This window comes from Hemibagrus wyckioides, linkage group LG06 (genome assembly GCF_019097595.1).
Source record: "Hemibagrus wyckioides isolate EC202008001 linkage group LG06, SWU_Hwy_1.0, whole genome shotgun sequence".
Lineage (NCBI taxonomy): Eukaryota > Metazoa > Chordata > Actinopteri > Siluriformes > Bagridae > Hemibagrus > Hemibagrus wyckioides.
Window position 1 is genome coordinate 4,772,229 of NC_080715.1, and position 17,344 is coordinate 4,789,572.

Here is a 17,344-nt window from a genome sequence, read left to right on the forward strand (position 1 = left end):
ATCCCAACCTCATATCCCGACCTTGGACCCAACCTCATATCCCAACCTCAGATCCAACCTCATATCCCAACCTCATATCCCGACCTTGGACCCAACCTCATATCCCAACCTCAGATCCAACCTCATATCCCAACCTCAGATCCAACCTCATATCCCAACCTCAGATCCAACCTCATATCCCAACCTCGGACCCAACCTCATATCCCAACCTCATATCCCAACCTCATATCCCAACCTCATATCCAAACCTTAGATGCAACCTCAGCTCCAACCTCATATCCCATCCTTATATCCCAACCTCATATCCCAACCTCATATCCCAACCTCATATCCCAATCTTAGATCCAACCTCATATCCCAACCTCAGATCCAACCTCATATCCCAACCTCGGACCCAACCTCATATCCCAACCTCATATCCCAACCTCATATCCCAACCTCATATCCAAACCTTAGATGCAACCTCAGCTCCAACCTCATATCCCATCCTTATATCCCAACCTCATATCCCAACCTCATATCCCAACCTCATATCCCAATCTTAGATGCAACCTCATATCCCAACCTCATATCCCAAGCTCATATCCCAACCTTAGATGCAACCTCATATCCCAACTTCATATCCCAAGCTCATATCCCAACCTTAGATGCAACCTCATATCCCAACCTCATATCCCGACCTAATATCCCAAGCTCATATCCAAACCTTAGATGCAACCTCAGCTCCAACCTCATATCCCATCCTTATATCCCAACCTCATATCCCAACCTCATATCCCAACCTCATGTCCCAACCTTAGCTCCAACCTCATGTCCCAACCTCAGACCCAAACTCAGATCCAACCTCAGACTGCATTAATACTGTTACGCCAGCTGAAGTGATATCACTGATGTTTTGTGTTTTTTTTCTTCAGGTATCCAGTGGCACAACATGTACCTCTCCCCTGTGGCGGGGGACACGGCGTCATTCGGGTGGCTCTGCTGGCTCCTCCTCATCGACTCAGTTATCTACTTCCTGCTCGGCGCCTACATCCGCACCGTCTTCCCAGGTAAGTGAACGCAGCTAAGCTCTCACGCTTCGGGATTTCAGCTCGGATTTATTATTTCAAATCCCGCTTTTTGCTCCTTCAGGGAAGTACGGTATCGCCGCTCCGTGGTATTTCCCCTTCACTCCGTCCTTCTGGGCCGACCTCTTCGGCTGCAGTAAGAAAGCAAGGAAGAAAGCAGCTAGAGGACTTCTCTTCTCCAACATGATGCAGGAGAGCCAGAGGAATGGCAAAGACAAAAGCAAAGGTACGAGCCCCCCCTCTCCCCCGGCACACACAACCAAGGTCTATTTAAAACGATATTGGTTAAATACGGATGTGTGTTTAACTGGATTCAAGTCTGAAATGATCCAGCTGAGTTTCCTCTCTCTTCTCTCTCTCTCTCTCTCTCTCTCTCTCTCTCGCTCTCTCAATCCCTGTCTCTCTGTGCAGGTACATTTGATTTACACCCTCACGGTGACGAAGAGTTCCCTGAGCTTCCGGTCGGGGTTTCTCTGCGAGGTCTGACGAAGTCCTACGGCAAGAGGAACGCCATTGAAAACCTGAACCTGACCTTCTACGAGGGTCATGTGACCACATTGCTAGGGCACAACGGAGCGGGAAAAACCACCACCATGTAAGAGACGTCTGAAAAATAGAAATTTGAATGTACTTGCCAACACACACACACACTCCTTTATACACAAAATAAAACAAAAATGAAGAATAAGCTACTCTCGACTCCATCATCTAACCGGTTAGCCTGAAATGTGTTGCATGTCTCTGATCCTTAGCACTTACTGTGGGAATATTTTTTCCGCTGATATTTGTAATGCTACAGGTCCCTCCTGACCGGGTTGTTCGCACCCAGTTCCGGTGCCATTGAGGTTTACGGTAAAGACATGCAGTCGTCTATGAAGGACGTGCGTAAAGAGCTGGGAGTGTGCATGCAATACGATGTCCACTTCGACCACATGACCACTGAGGAGCACCTTCTGCTCTACGGCCACATCAAAGCCCCCCACTGGAGCAAGCAGGAACTGCAGCAACAAGTGCGCAAGTACGTACAAAATCTGTCAGATTCAGTAAATAACACAAATAAAATCAAATAAATAAAAGTAACAACATGTGTTCTGTCTCTGTAGGACTCTGGAGGAGACAGGGATGTACCCTCACCGTCACAAGAGGGTGGGGACGCTGTCCGGCGGCATGAAGAGGAAGCTCTCCATCTCTATCGCTTTCATCGGCGGATCTCGGCTGGTGGTCCTGGATGAGCCCACCACCGGCGTGGACCCCTGCTCGCGCCGCAGCATCTGGGACATCGTCCTCCAGCATAAGAGCGGTGAGGATCTTCTGCAGATCCTCGTAATCGCTGTGGAGAGCTTTTCTAGCTCAGGATTTAATTAAAGTGGAAACAAATAGAGGAAAAATCCCTCAGCCGATGTAGAAATCTGGCACACTCTCAGCCCTCACAGTTCAGTGTTAATTACATCCTCGGAGACGGGAAGAAGAATCTCTTGCTTTGCCTTTAAGTATCACTTTCATCACAGTGTGTGTGTGTGTGTGTGTGTGTTCAGATCGTACCATTATCCTGTCCACACATCACCTGGATGAAGCTGAGGTCCTGAGCGATCGCATCGCCTTCCTGGAGCGCGGAGGTCTGAAATGCTGCGGATCTCCGTACTACCTGAAGGACAAGCTGGCTCGAGGATACAAGCTCACTCTCACTAAGAAGGTATCTGAATCATTTGGTTTATTGATTGAATCAATTTAAAATCAATTCATCAGATTCAGTGTCAAATATTGAATCATTTGCTTTATGAAGCGAATCATGTTTACAGAGTCTGTAGTTCATGCAGATTTTGATCATTCATTTTTCAGTGCAAACAGTTGTGGACCACAGATTTATTTGTATATTTATATTTTTATATTTATTTTAGATGTATATTTATTTATTTATTTATTTATTTATTTATTTATTTATTTATTTATTTATTTTAAATCTAAATTAATGAACTAAATTCTGTCTCAAACATATGAAACTGGAGAGCACTTTTTTCCTCAGGTTCTGCCTCCTGACTCAGATGACAGGTTTGATATGGACATGGTGAAATCATTCGTCCACGCTCACCTGCCCGAGGCTCAGCTGAAGGAGGGAGAGGTGGGAGATATCGTCTACTCACTTCCTGTCTACAACTCCCAGAATGCATCTGCCTACCGCTCACTGCTCTGTGCTCTGGACCACAACCTGGAGGCGCTACAGCTGGGCTGCTACGGCATCTCGGACACCACGCTAGAGGAGGTGAGACACACACACACAGACACACACACATTCATACAGGCAGACATGTTTGTAGCACACACACACACACATTCATACAGGTAGACATGTTTGTAGTACACACACACACACATTCATACAGGCAGACATGTTTGTAGTACACACACACACATTCATACAGGCAGACATGTTTGTAGTACACACACACACACACATTCATACAGGTAGACATGTTTGTAGTACACACACACACACACACACACACATTCATACAGGTAGACATGTTTGTAGTACACACACACACACACACATTCATACAGGTAGACATGTTTGTAGTACACACACACACACATTCATACAGGTAGACATGTTTGTAGTACACACACACACACACATTCATACAGGCAGACATGTTTGTAGTACACACACACACACACACATTCATACAGGTAGACATGTTTGTAGTACACACACACACACACACATTCATACAGGTAGACATGTTTGTAGTACACACACACACACACACATTCATACAGGTAGACATGTTTGTAGTACACACACACACACATTCATACAGGTAGACATGTTTGTAGTACACACACACACACACATTCATACAGGTAGACATGTTTGTAGTACACACACACACACACATTCATACAGGTAGACATGTTTGTAGTACACACACACACACACATTCATACAGGCAGACATGTTTGTAGTACACACACACACACATTCATACAGGTAGACATGTTTGTAGTACACACACACACACACATTCATACAGGCAGACATGTTTGTAGTACACACACACACACACACACATTCATACAGGCAGACATGTTTGTAGTACACACACACACACACACACACACATTCATACAGGCAGACATGTTTGTAGTACACACACACACACACATTCATACAGGTAGACATGTTTGTAGTACACACACACACACACACACATTCATACAGGTAGACATGTTTGTAGTACACACACACACACACACACATTCATACAGGTAGACATGTTTGTAGTACACACACACACACACATTCATACAGGCAGACATGTTTGTAGTACACACACACACACACATTCATACAGGCAGACATGTTTGTAGTACACACACACACACATTCATACAGGTAGACATGTTTGTAGTACACACACACACACATTCATACAGGCAGACATGTTTGTAGTACACACACACACACACATTCATACAGGTAGACATGTTTGTAGTACACACACACACACACACAAACACACACACATTCAGATACCAGACGTGTGTAGTACACACACATACACACGCTTTCATACACACAGACATGTTTGTGGTATACACACACACGCACACATTCATACAGGTAGACATGTTTGTAGTACACACACACACACACACACATTCATACAGGCAGACATGTTTGTAGCACACACACACACACACATTCATACAGGTAGACATGTTTGTAGCACACACACACACACACATTCATACAGGCAGACATGTTTGTAGCACACACACACACATTCATACAGGTAGACATGTTTGTAGCACACACACACACACACACATTCATACAGGTAGACATGTTTGTAGTACACACACACACAAACACACACACATTCAGATACCAGACATGTGTGTAGTACACACACATACACACGCTTTCATACAGGCAGACATGTTTGTGGTATACACACACACGCACACATTCATACAGGCAGACATGTTTGTGGTACACACACACACACACATTCATACAGGTAGACATGTTTGTAGTACACACACACACACACAAACACACACATTCAGATACCAGACATGTGTGTAGTACACACACATACACACGCTTTCATACACGCAGACATGTTTGTGGTACACACACACACACACACATTCATACAGGCAGACATGTTTGTGGTACACACACACACACACACACACATTCAGATACCAGACATGTGTGTAGTACACACACACACACACACACATTCAGATACCAGACATGTTTGTGGTACACACACACACACACACATTCAGATACCAGACATGTGTTTAGTACACACACACACACACACACACATTCAGATACCAGACATGTTTGTGGTACACACACACATACACACACACACACATTCAGATACCAGACATGTGTTTAGTACACACACACACACACACAGATATGTATATAGTATATTATGTAGTAGATTGAATGTGTGTCTTTGGCTCTTGCAGGTTTTCCTGCAGTTGACGAGAGACAGTGACCAGCGTGAGGAGGAGGAGACTCGCCCGTATACAGTGTCCAACTCAGAGCTGGACACAGGAGCGTCTCGCGACAGCCTGAGTGATGACCTGAACTCCAGCATGTACTTCGGAGAGAGAGCCAGTCAGTGTTTCTAACTGCACCTCATACACACAATCATCAAACATCAATAACATCAATAATCTGTCTGAAGATGTTCAGATGTAGGCTCAGAGTGTGTGTATAGTGTATGTGTTCAGTGTGTGTGTGTATGGTGTGTGTGTATAGTGTATGTGTTCAGTGTGTGTGGGTATGGTGTGTGTGTATAGTGTATGTGTTCAGTGTGTGTGTGTGTGTGTGTGTATATGGTTTAGGCTCAGAGTGTGTGTATAGTGTATGTGTTCAGTGTGTGTGTGTGTGTGTGTGTATATGGTTTAGGCTCAGAGTGTGTGTATAGTGTATGTGTTCAGTGTGTGTGTGTGTGTATGGTGTGTGTATATATGGTTTAGGCTCAGAGTGTGTGTATAGTGTATGTGTTCAGTGTGTGTGTGTGTATGGTGTGTGTATATATGGTTTAGGCTCAGAGTGTGTATAGTGTATGTGTTCAGTGTGTGTGTGTGTATGGTGTGTGTATATGGTTTAGGCTCAGAGTGTGTGTATAGTGTATGTGTTCAGTGTGTGTGTGTGTGTGCGTGTGTATGGTGTGTGTATATATGGTTTAGGCTCAGAGTGTGTGTATAGTGTATGTGTTCAGTGTGTGTGTGTGTGTATGGTGTGTGTATATGGTTTAGGCTTAGAGTGTGTGTATAGTGTATGTGTTCAGTGTGTGTGCGTGTGTATGGTGTGTGTATATATGGTTTAGGCTCAGAGTGTGTGTATAGTGTATGTGTTCAGTGTGTGTGTGTGTGTGTGTATGGTGTATATTCAGTGTATGATTTAACTGAAAGGTCCTGACCGGTGGTGTGTAGCAGCTGAAGGTGTTTATGGTGTTCCTCTCTCCACACACAGGTCTCACAGGACACTCCACAGTGAGTGGTTTAGCACTGAAGGGTCAGCAGGTGATGGCCATGCTCATCAAGCGTGTCCATCACACCAGGAGGAACTGGAAGGGTCTGATCTCTCAGGTTCTGCTGCCGGTGCTGTTCGTCATCGCCGCTATGGGCCTCGGCTCCATCAAGAGCAACCTGGAGAACTTCCCCGAGATGGAGCTGACCCCTGCCATGTACGACTTTGGCAAACAGTACACCTTCTTCAGGTATGCTGACCAACATGCTGAACAACAACACTTTATAACTGTGTTATTAACAGCCAGAGGAATAAAAGACTTCATGACTTTATGACACCTCTCTATCTCCCATGTCTCTCTCTCTTTCTCTCTCTCTCTCTCTCTCTCTCTCCCTCTGTCCCCCTCTCCCTCTGCCCCCCCTTCTATGTCTTTCTGTGTGTCTGTCTCTCTCTCTCTCTCGTGTCTCCCTCTGTCCCCCTCTCCCTCTGCCCCCCCCTCTGTGCCTGTCTGTGTGTCTGTCTCCCTCTGTCCCCCTCTCCCTCTGTCCCCCTCTCCCTCTGCCCCCCCCTCTGTGTCTGTCTGTGTGTCTGTCTGTCTGTCTCTCTCTCTCCCTCCTGTCTGCCTCTGTCCCCCTCTCCCTCTGCCTTGTATATTTCTCTCACTCTGCAGTAATCAGAACTCCAGCTCCAGTTACCTGGTGGACTCCATGATGTCATATCCTGGCATAGATCACTACTGCATGGAACACCCTGACAGCGCGTGAGTAGCTCTGTGTGCTCCTCCACCACACACCTCTCTGAACACCGGACGGAGACCAAGCTCAAAAATCACACGTTCAAAATGATTTCTAAATCTCTATGATCAAGATTCAAAGAAACTCCAACTTTTATTTGTTTATTTATTTATTTACTCTCTCTCTTTCTCTCTCTGTGTCTCTTTCTGTCTCTTTCTCTACCCCTCTCTCTCTGTCTCTCATTGTATATTTCTCTCTCTGTATCTTTCTCTCTGCTGTCTCTCTTTCTCTCTCTCTCTCTCTCTCTCTCTCTCTCTCTCTCATTTGTTTAAAAATCAAATGTCCAAATTGATTTCTAAATATAATGATTCAAAGACACTCAAACTTTTATTTATTTATTTTCATTTTTTATTTATTTATTTATTTATTTATTTATTTATTTATTTATTTATTTATTAAAGCTGCTTTATCACACTTTTAGTAAAGTTTTGCCAGCAAAAGTTTGTGAACCAACCAAAGATGTTAGTACACAGCTCATTTGCATATAGCCACACCCACAAAAACTCCATAAAAGGTAAAGCACCCAGACAGCAGGGAGCACGAAATGAGCAATCAGGGTAAAGTCTGGAAAACAGAAGTGAATGTTATTCATTCTCACTCAATTCTGTCTATAAAATAATAATCATTATTATTAATATTATTATTAACAACAACAACAACAATAATAATAATAATAATAGTAATAATAATAATTTCTTTTATCATAATTAAATGGTTAGTTTTATTTGTCTTTTTTCATGAAGATCCAGTCCATTAGAGATATGAACACATTATAATGCGTTCATAAAGCAATACAGACATTGTTTTAATTATTTATGATAATGTTTTACACTTTATATTTCTTTTTATTATGCATTATGCATGAATGTTTAAAATGATAAAAAGCATAATTCATTACATTTTATAGTGCATCATGAGAAGATACACTGTTAACTGTATAGGCAATGGATGCATATGTAATGAACAGAATTTTCCAACAAACCATAATGCATTTTTTTCATCAGTGCATATAATACCTTATGAATGTGTCATAACCAGACGTATTTTGATATATGTATATAAAATTCCATAATTCCAGGATTTCTGAGGAATTCCTCTATGGGAAGTGTGGAGTTTTTATGGAGAAGTGTTGCTGTTTTTCTCACAGGTTGTGTCAGAATAGAGGCACGTCAGTGTCGGATCAGTGGACCTCTGAGGGAACTCCGACGCCTGTGTTTGAGCAATGTCAATGTGGGAACTTTTCACAGGTGAGTATTTCCACAGGTATATTCCATGTTTTTCCTGTTCCTTGATTTATTGCGTTATGATCTGTTGTGAGTTCCGAGTGAAATGGTTTTCTTATTTTCAGAATTGTCCAAAGTCTGCCTACGTTCCTCCTCATAAGACCAACCCCTCGTCTCAAATCATCTACAATCTCACCAACATCGACGTCGAGAGTTACCTTCTGGCCACCGCTAATGACTTCATCCGAGACAGGCGAGTTAAAGATTAAAGAAGTTAAAGAATCCATAAGACTGACATAACCGTGTCATAACCATTTCATGCAACTGTCTTAATTAACTTACATTAAACACTTCATGATTTAAGAGGACAACAATTAACATAATAGCAGATTCACAGGTTTGTATGTTATAACAACTATATAAACCCTTTATTACAACTGACATAACCTATATTAACATTTATAAAGTTTTTAAAAGGTATAAATACTACTTTGTCACTCCTAATTTACAGTCAACATACCACTAGAGTGAAGATACATAACATTATTTTATGTCACCTTTATTATACTTCCTGACTATCATAATGCTTGGTGATATAAGTGACATAGGTTGGGCTAATGTGGTTACATGTCCTAACACCCAGGCAACACTGAATACAGGCAGCGAGAATATGTCTTGGCACCTATATAAGACCTTTATGAACACTTTATGAATTTGTACAGGCTAATTTAAGCTGTCATAATGACAGGAATAACATCTTATTCATTGTGACAAGACTGACTTATAAGTTATAAAGCATTATATCAACTGACTGCGCAACTCAGTGTCAGCCATGAAAGCTCATCAGATTATGACAGCTCATGACATACATGACAGCCACGCAATATCAGAGTCTATTGTGAAAAGCTGATGTAACATAATTCTAATATTACTAAACAGACATAGCAACTTGTAACAGCTTATGACATGTTTATGACGCCTGTGATGAGGTGCCGTGATTGTCCAGAGATATCAGAGTAACGTTAAAAATTGATGAAAATAAGGGTAAAATGAAATCATCACTGCCTAGTCATAGAAACTTATGAAACGTATGTCTTATAACATGTTTATAACACATGTAGGTTGTTGCCATGACTGCCTAGTGATGTAAACACGTTAAAAAACTTATGGTAATGGTAACATGACTTATATTACTGCGCAGCCAAGGCAATTCATTATATCCACTGTATGTCATAAACATGTCATAAGCTCTCATGGCATCAAACGTTATGGTAGATCTTGTGATAGTTTCAGTGCTGGTAACAGGACACTCATCTCATACCACTGGATCTTCTCATCAAATCTGTGTGGGTATTTTATTATCCTGTTTCCTGCCATACTTATGAAATAAGCTTGTGTTATGAGACTCCCTGGACTGATTTATGTTACAGACCATTATAACAACTGACTTCGTAACACAGACCTCTTCTAATATATCAGAGTAAAGAGTGGTGGTAATGGTAACTGACTCTCATATTGGACATTCATGACAACTCATGACAGCTTATGACATGTTTATGACAGTCTTACGATGCAGGGGTTTGAAGTAAAGTGTAAAAGAGTGAAAAAGAAATAATTGTGATTAAAGATTGACAGCTCAATAAACGCTAATTGCGCATTGTAGTTATCAGGATTAGATCCTGAATTAACAAGAGGAAACTCTCGGCTGATTTCTCGTCTTGCTGCCGGTGCGCTGACCTTTTGGCCTTTCCTGTGATGCAGAAAGAACTGGAATTTGCTGGGTGTATTGAAATTCATTATTATGCACAAAAACGGTTATAAGTCATGCATTATTCATGTGGCGTAAAAAGGTGCAGGGAGAATAGCAAAGACAAATCACAAACGCATCGTAGGACCCAGAGGAGAAAACACCAGTGAGCAAGGCGGCTAATTAACGGGAAATCAATGTGCAAAAGTGCACACTGTAGTGACCTGACCTATTTAATCACAAAGGAGTAAACGATTGTGTGTGTGTGTGTGTGTGTGTGTGTGTGTAGGTACGGAGGCTGGTCCTTTGGGAACTCTCTTCCCAGCAGTCTCCAAATGGACATTGTAGATGTGCCCAAGAACAGGACATTAACGAAGGTAATAAATCACGGAAACAATCTCTAATCCAAGAGCATTCGATGGAGCATCATGGCCGCTGATTAACATCGACATATTTACACTACAGAGCTCTTAGCTTCACCACATTACAGGAAATTGTTTTAAATATTTCAGTTAAAAGTCCCCCTTTATAATTGGATTCAGCTTGCTAACATTTTATGTCTTGTTATTTCTGTAGAGGATTTTTTTTGTATTAATTTTAAAGTTTGACTCTCATCAATTTTTATCAGGATGTGATTAATGTAGCTGCTTTTTTTTGGCAAAAACATCATTAATCAAATGAGAGCAATTGATCATGTGGGATGGATTATGTCTTCTGAAAGAATAGCTTGCATTAGTGGCATCATTGGCAAGAGGCGCAGTACTTTGGGTGCTGCATGTTTGATTTCATTTTAATTTTAATTTTATAAAAATTTATTTTCTTTAAAAATGGTTTCCTTATTTATTTCCTTAATAAGTTTCATTAAAATTAATATAAATTTTAATTATTTTGTTATATTTTATTGTTTTTTAATTTTGTATTTAATTTTATTTTATTATAAATATTAATTTATTAATATTTTAAAAATAAATTGAAAATCAAAAATTAAAACATAAAATCAATTATATTTTAATTTCATTTCATTTTATTTAGTTAATCATTGACGTTTTATAATTATTATTATTATTATTTTATTTAATATTTTTCCTTTCCAATTCTTCATTTTTTAATTATTATTATTTTATTCAATTTTTACTGCTCCTTAACATGGCTGTGTAACATTCTCAGAGGAAATTGCTATCTGCCCTCTTCCTCATACACGAGGGGCAAAACAAAACTGTTATCTGTAACCTGTTATCATTCAGAGAACATGAATTTTTGAATATATATTTATTCGTAGTCCAGAATCCAAGACAGCAAATCTGTGTGTTGTCTAGGTGGGAGGGGCATACTTTCTCTCCCTGTCAATCACAGTGACATTAGCCAATCCAGGGTATCTGTGAGCTTGTGTATGCAGAAGAGGGCAGATAGAGCTGTCCACAGTGTGTGTTATGTTGTCCTGGGATGCCGCAGGGGCAGCAGTTGGTATTCTGGTTTCTTTATTGAGAAAAAGTGCTATGTGAGTGTGGTTAGTGTTCTAAGAGCTGTTATTACCCCTGAAGGTGTGGTATAACCCTGAAGGCCATCACACGATGCCGGCTTACCTCAACAGCCTCAACAACTTCATCCTGCGCTCCCAAATCCCTGCGAGCAAACAGCCACAGCAGTATTGTGAGTCTTATAACACATGCATTATAGCACACACTATAACACATGCATTATAACATACGCATTATAGCACACATTATAACACATGCATTATAACCACACTATAACATGCATTATAACACATTATAACAGATGCATTACAACATACACTATAACACATGCATTATAGCACACATTATAACACATGCATTTTAGCACACATTATAACACATGCATTTTAGCACACATTATAACACATGCATTTTAGCACACACTATAACACATGCATTTTAGCACACACTATAACACATGCATTACAACACACACAATAACACATGCATTATAACATATGCGTTATAGCACACATTGTAACACATGTATTATACCACACACTTTAACACATGCATTATAACGCATACTATAACATGCATTATAACCACACTATAACATGCATTATAACACATTATAACAGATGCATTACAACATACACTATAACACATGCATTATAGCACACATTATAACACATGCATTTTAGCACACATTATAACACATGCATTTTAGCACACACTATAACACATGCATTACAACACACACAATAACACATGCATTATAACATATGCGTTATAGCACACATTGTAACACATGTATTATACCACACACTTTAACACATGCATTATAACGTATACTATAACACATGCATTACAACACACACTTTAACACATGCATTATAACCACACTATAACATGCATTATAACACATTATAACAGATGCATTACAACATACACTATAACACATGCATTATAGCACACATTATAACACATGCATTTTAGCACACATTATAACACATGCATTACAACACACACAATAACACATGCATTATAACATATGCGTTATAGCACACATTGTAACACATGTATTATACCACACACTTTAACACATGCATTATAACGCATACTATAACACATGCATTACAACACACACTATAACACATGCATTATAACACACTATAACACATGCATTATAACACACAATATAACACATGCATTATAACACACACTATAACACATGCTTTATAACGCACACTATAACAGATGCATTGTAACACACACCATAACATATGCATTATAATGCGTACTATAACACATGCATTATAACACATATTATAACATATTTCAACATAGTGTACACACACACACACTAAAACACATGAATTATAACAGATAACACATTGAACATACTGAACATACATAGTGTACACACACAAACTATAACACATGCTTTATAACTCACATTATAACACATTCAACACACACACACTATAACACATGCTTTATAACTCACATTATAACACAGTCAACACACACACAAACTATAACACATGCTTTATAACTCACATTATAACACAGTCAACACACACACACTATAACACATGCTTTATAACACACATTATAACACAGTCAACACACACACAAACTATAACACATGCTTTATAACACACATTATAAGACATTCAACATAGTGTACACACACACACACACACACACACTAAAACACATGAATTATAACAAATAACACATTGAACATACTGTATACATACACACACACTATAACACATGCTTTATAACTCACATTATAACACATTCAACACACACACACTATAACACATGCTTTATAACTCACATTATAACACAGTCAACACACACACAAACTATAACACATGCTTTATAACTCACATTATAACACATTCAACACACACACACTATAACACATGCTTTATAACTCACATTATAACACAGTCAACACACACACAAACTATAACACATGCTTTATAACTCACATTATAACACAGTCAACACACACACACTATAACACATGCTTTATAACACACATTATAACACAGTCAACACACACACAAACTATAACACATGCTTTATAACTCACATTATAACACATTCAACACACACACACTATAACACATGCTTTATAACTCACATTATAACACAGTCAACACACACACAAACTATAACACATGCTTTATAACTCACATTATAACACAGTCAACACACACACACTATAACACATGCTTTATAACACACATTATAACACAGTCAACACACACACAAACTATAACACATGCTTTATAACTCACATTATAACACAGTCAACACACACACACTATAACACATGCTTTATAACTCACATTATAACACAGTCAACACACACACAAACTATAACACATGCTTTATAACTCACATTATAACACAGTCAACACACACACACTATAACACATGCTTTATAACACACATTATAACACAGTCAACACACACACAAACTATAACACATGCTTTATAACTCACATTATAACACATTCAACATACACACAAACTATAACACATGCTTTATAACACACATTATAACACATTCAACACACACACAAACTATAACACATGCTTTATAACTCACATTATAACACATTCAACACACACACAAACTATAACACATGCTTTATAACACACATTATAATACATTCAGCATAGTGTACACACACACACACACAGTATAACATGCTTTGTATTTTTAAAATGCTGAGTAAAAATATTGGCACCCCGTAGCTACATAGTAGAATTTGTGTACTTTCACAGTAAGCAAAAGTATTGGCACCCCCCAAAAAAGTCTGCTACTCTGTATTTTCAGGAAATATTAAAAGTATTGGCACCCTTATCTGTATTTGGGTGCCACGTACCCATTAGGCAAAAGTTTACTACTCTTTATTTTCAGTAAAGATACTTCCAGTGAAAGTATTGGCACCCTTGACAGTACATGGGTGCCATTTATTTGTTAAATAAGTTTGCTACTCTGTTTATTCACAAATACATAAAATATTGGAACCCCTGTCTGTATTTAGGTGCCGCACAGCTACTCTATATTTTCATTAAAGATTATAAGTATTGGCACCCTATTGGCACTCTATTTGGCTCACACCTAACCATTAAATAAATGATTGTTACACTTCAGTTTCAATATCATTAATTAAATGTTCAGAGGTTTTCTAAACAATAAAAGTACTGGCATCCTCCACTGTATGTGGGTGCCAAGTTAAAGGTCATTTTAACTCAACATTAAAAGTATTGACACAGGGTCATAGCCATTAATGAAAAGTTTTCCTTCTGTATTTTCACCTAAGATTAACGTGTAACATTTTACTCTCTGTATTTGCTTGCTCAAGACTAAAGTATTGACACCCTCGACTGTATTTCAGCATCACTCTGCCATCAAGTAAACATTTCCTTCCATGCATTTTGAGGATAGAATAAAGTATTGGCAGCCTTCTGTTAGGCTTACTCAAAACAGAGTGTTAAAACATTGTTATTTAATTTTACAACCACGAGACAAACTCATAGGATTCCACAAGAACAGGAACAGGAAATAACATAAGTACAGCCCTGACTTGGCGAGCCGAGCTGTGCTGCGCTGTTTTCTTGAAAAAATAGCACTATTCTTTTAGAGATAAGCAGCACTCTGTACATTTCTATACATTTTAATTATTCAGGAATACAAGTCTAGAGTACTGGAGTGGCCAAAGTAATGACTTAAATTGCTACTTAAAGTGTTCTGGGGTTATTTTATATATATTTTACTGTTAAATCGATGTGAATTGCTCAGTCTTCCTGGCTTGGTTTATAAATGTGAAAAGACTTCATTCTCTCCAGGCCGCTGTGCATTTCCCTCATGATAAGCCAGGGGGCAGTGTTTATCTTCTGTCTCTGTCAGGATGCAGTGCAGTGTCAGGAATTGTAATTAGTGGTGCTGAGAGCCAGGTTGAAGTGAATAAAGCAGGACAGAGGCTCCAGCCTTTTATTTCAGCAGCAGTGCCAGACTGGGCCAGTGGCTGAGATTCACCGTCTGCCTGTAGGCAAGATTAATGCAGACCCAGCAGTCAATAAGGGAAAAGGGAGATGCAATCATTCAAATGTAGCCGGTGGACTCACTCAGGCCTGAAAACAGGGCATAAATCCAGCGAGGGTTCATCAGGCCAGCCGCCCTGCTCGCTCGTGACGTGGCTCAGGCCACCGTTGTGTGAATGTGAATTGGGCAAGCATTTAATCCTGTCTTTTTTTCCCCCTCTCTCTCTCTCTCTCTCTCTCTCTCTTTCTCTCTCTCTCTATCGTTTTTTTTCTTCTCTTCCTTGTATGCAGCAATCTCTGTGTCCAGCCATCCCTACCCCGGACAGGTGGAAGAAGAGGATGCTATGTAAGCATGTAGCTCATTCTTCTCTTGATTGTATTTATTTTTTTTGAAGTGGAGCAAACGTGGACATTCGCATTCGGGTGCAGCACTCGCAGTAATGAAATTTGACTGCTGTATTTACTCCTCTTTCATCGTATTAAATGGGTCTGCTCCGAGCTCGGTTTATCGATTACCAGCCCCGTCTAATATCTGCATCCTCTCAAGGTGGTTTAGAGGTTCTTTCATGCAACATCTCTCTCTCGCTCTCTCTCTCTCTCTGTCTCTCACACACACACACACATGGTGCTTTTCAAAGCTTCATTAAAAAGCCAATTTTGGAAATGTGAGCCAAATTATTTTGCAGAATCTGCGCACTTGCCAACGTTTACGCCAATATTTTAACCTTCAGACTACGCTAATGTGAGTTATGGCTCAAAAATATGCACAAAGTCTTTTTTTTGTCATGAGACTCAGGGATGATTGACAGCTGTGACGTCTTGTGAACTCTCAGATATTAAATGACGTGCTGGAAGCCCCTCCCCCTTCCTGTGTTTTTCGTCAGCGATCTCTCGTCTTGGTTTTCCTTCCTGAGAGACGTGCTGACGTGTCGCTCTCGCTTTCTGTCACGTTCAAAAACTGAATATTTTCAACTGACTGAACCTATCGCTAAGGTTAGACACTGATTTATCATTTTCCTAAAAAAAATTCATCCCTGCATCCATCCATTTGTCTCCCGCTTATCCGAAGCCGGGTCGCGGGGGCAGCAGCCTAAGCAGGGATGCCCAGACTTCCCTCTCCATAGACACTTCCTCCAGCTCTTCCGGGGGAATTCCAAGGTGTCCCCAGGTCGGCCGAGAGACATAGTCCCTCCAGCATGTCCTGGGTCTTCCCTGGGGTCTCTTCCCGGTGGGGCATGCTTGGAACACCTCCCCTGGGAAATGTCCAGGAGGCATCTGAAACAGATGCCTGAGATACCTCAACTGGCTCCTTTCGATGTGGAGGAGCGGTGGCTCTACTCCAAGCTCCTCCCGGGTGACAGAGCTCCTTACCCTATCTCAAAGGGAACGTCCCACCACCCTATGAAGGAAACTCATTTCGGCCACTTGTATCCGGGATCTCGTCCTTTCGATCATGACCCAAAGCTTGTCATGACA

At 40.1% G+C, this 17,344-nt stretch overlaps 1 protein-coding gene across 1 annotated transcript in view; it reads left to right on the forward strand.

Annotated features, from left to right (window-relative positions):
* Positions 1 to 17,344, forward strand: part of abca12 (ATP-binding cassette, sub-family A (ABC1), member 12) — a 99,786-nt gene that overhangs the window by 61,514 nt on the left and 20,928 nt on the right. The window contains exons 43-57 of the mRNA XM_058393192.1: positions 915 to 1,049; positions 1,132 to 1,293; positions 1,479 to 1,662; positions 1,867 to 2,085; positions 2,171 to 2,367; positions 2,603 to 2,760; positions 3,091 to 3,327; positions 5,562 to 5,712; positions 6,577 to 6,823; positions 7,244 to 7,333; positions 8,515 to 8,614; positions 8,716 to 8,843; positions 10,627 to 10,714; positions 11,879 to 11,987; positions 16,160 to 16,214. Coding sequence (XP_058249175.1) covers positions 915 to 1,049; positions 1,132 to 1,293; positions 1,479 to 1,662; positions 1,867 to 2,085; positions 2,171 to 2,367; positions 2,603 to 2,760; positions 3,091 to 3,327; positions 5,562 to 5,712; positions 6,577 to 6,823; positions 7,244 to 7,333; positions 8,515 to 8,614; positions 8,716 to 8,843; positions 10,627 to 10,714; positions 11,879 to 11,987; positions 16,160 to 16,214 — 2,260 coding nt within the window. The remainder of the gene's footprint in view (positions 1 to 914; positions 1,050 to 1,131; positions 1,294 to 1,478; positions 1,663 to 1,866; positions 2,086 to 2,170; positions 2,368 to 2,602; positions 2,761 to 3,090; positions 3,328 to 5,561; positions 5,713 to 6,576; positions 6,824 to 7,243; positions 7,334 to 8,514; positions 8,615 to 8,715; positions 8,844 to 10,626; positions 10,715 to 11,878; positions 11,988 to 16,159; positions 16,215 to 17,344) is intronic.